We start from the raw sequence: 1704 nt of genomic DNA on the forward strand, positions 1-1704 counted from the left end.
GCGTTAATCGCGAGGAATAGTGTACTTCCTCGAGTATTGCAGAGTATTTTCATAACATAAAATGCTACAGAAAGTCTAATGCTTTGTCGGTAGAATATTGTAAAGATGGGCCCGTACCAAGCAATAGCTCAGTTATCACCATTTGACCAAACCTTATCATGCTTGAAGTCTTGACAAGACTTGTGTGTGAGTGATGTTAGCTCGTGGCTTTGTTTTGAGGAGGGGAAAATGTCATGAAACTCTCACTTGAGGCATAAATCAAGTTGTCAGCATCTGCTTGAAACACGGATAGTTGTGAGTGTCATTTTCCCTTTAAGCTCCTTGTCATTTTACAAAAGCTGCAACACACTTTCATCAGATGACATGCCTATGGGCCTATTGAGTCGACGTTACGCTTTTACTGACAGAACTCGGTGTCTCTTCCGGGGTGTCGCTTTGATAACGATATTGCCTCCCCCGGCAGAGCAGAAGACGTTTGAGCTCCTGCCGAAATCTTGGAAGGCAGAAGGAGTAGATGATCGGATTCACAGCGCTGGAGTTGAGGAAAGCAAGCTTCACCAAGACCATGTACGCTAAGCTCTGACGAAAGTGCTCGTGGAGGAGACCCAAGTTATGGAGGAGGAAAGCGATCTGATCAGGAGTCCAGACGACCATGAAAGCGACGAAGACGACGGTAAACGTGGCCGTTAAGCGTCGGTGTATAGCTTGCTGCATTCTCGAATGATTGTTTTTTTTCACCTCCCCAAGCCTGGCCGAACGTAGGCTGACGATACTTCGGCTGATGGTGTACAGCATCACCAAGAGAGGGCCGAGGTACTCTAGCAAAAAGAGGAAGATCCCATTTATTGGCTGAGATGACTGGTAAGGGTAGACGGAGTCGCATTCGCCGCATTCGTCGATGGTGCGGAAGATGATGATGTAGAGATTGACAATAAATGATGCAAGCCAAATCAGAATGAAAGCGTACTTGGCAAGATTACGATGCACCCAGATACGATATGTAAAAGGGTGAACAATTGCTGCATACCGCTCGATTGAGATGGTGGTTAGCGTGTAGACGGACGCTATGAAGCACACCCAGGCCAACGCATCGGACTCGATGATGCGACAGTAGAACTGACCGGCAGCTGTGTTCGGTACGTTAACAAATTCTGGGATGGGTATCTGGAAGCAGGCGGTTGAGAGATCGGCCACGGCTAGGCCGATGATGAGGCGATTCGCAGTTGTTCCTCCAACGCGAGCTCCTCCGAGTCGATTTTGAATCACGATGACAAACGTGTTTCCTACTATTGCAACAAGAATGATGACGCAGCTGATGTAGTCATAAAAGTCGAATGTCGTATCCTCTTTGAGGATCCAAGAACCCTTTCTCGTACTATTGCTGCAGTTTTCCATTTTCCCGCTTCCAAGATTCTAAGCCATCAATCACAGCAGAGACTAACATGTGTCACATACAGACACCATCATCCACAGGGCACATTAACTTCTTAGCAGTTCGACAGACACTTCGCGTTTGAAACGTTTCCTCCAAAAACTGAACAACGTCCAAACAATATAAGCAGTTTGGAGACCACTGGCATAAATGAGGTCCAAGAGTCACACGCTAACAATAACCTTTGCAACAATACACCACAGCATTCAATGAAAATGTTTGCTGATCCGAAAGTAACATCACAAGTACACATGGAGCGCGGAAGGGCATGC

At 46.7% G+C, this 1704-nt stretch overlaps 1 protein-coding gene across 1 annotated transcript; it reads right to left on the reverse strand.

The window, feature by feature from the left end:
- Window positions 1-375: 375 nt before the first annotated feature.
- Window positions 376-1395, reverse strand: LOC140233859 (somatostatin receptor type 5-like). The gene has a single exon (XM_072313951.1). It carries the CDS (start codon window positions 1393-1395, stop codon window positions 376-378), a length of 1020 nt encoding a protein of 339 aa, XP_072170052.1.
- Between the last annotated feature and the right edge of the window lie 309 nt (window positions 1396-1704).

Source organism: Diadema setosum, chromosome 10, assembly GCF_964275005.1.
Source record: "Diadema setosum chromosome 10, eeDiaSeto1, whole genome shotgun sequence".
Taxonomy (NCBI): domain Eukaryota; kingdom Metazoa; phylum Echinodermata; class Echinoidea; order Diadematoida; family Diadematidae; genus Diadema; species Diadema setosum.

Coding starts and splice junctions, on each gene's coding strand:
- LOC140233859 (XM_072313951.1), bottom strand. CDS start 1,395: ATGGAAAACTGCAGCAATAGTACGAGAAAGGGTTCTTGGATCCTCAAA.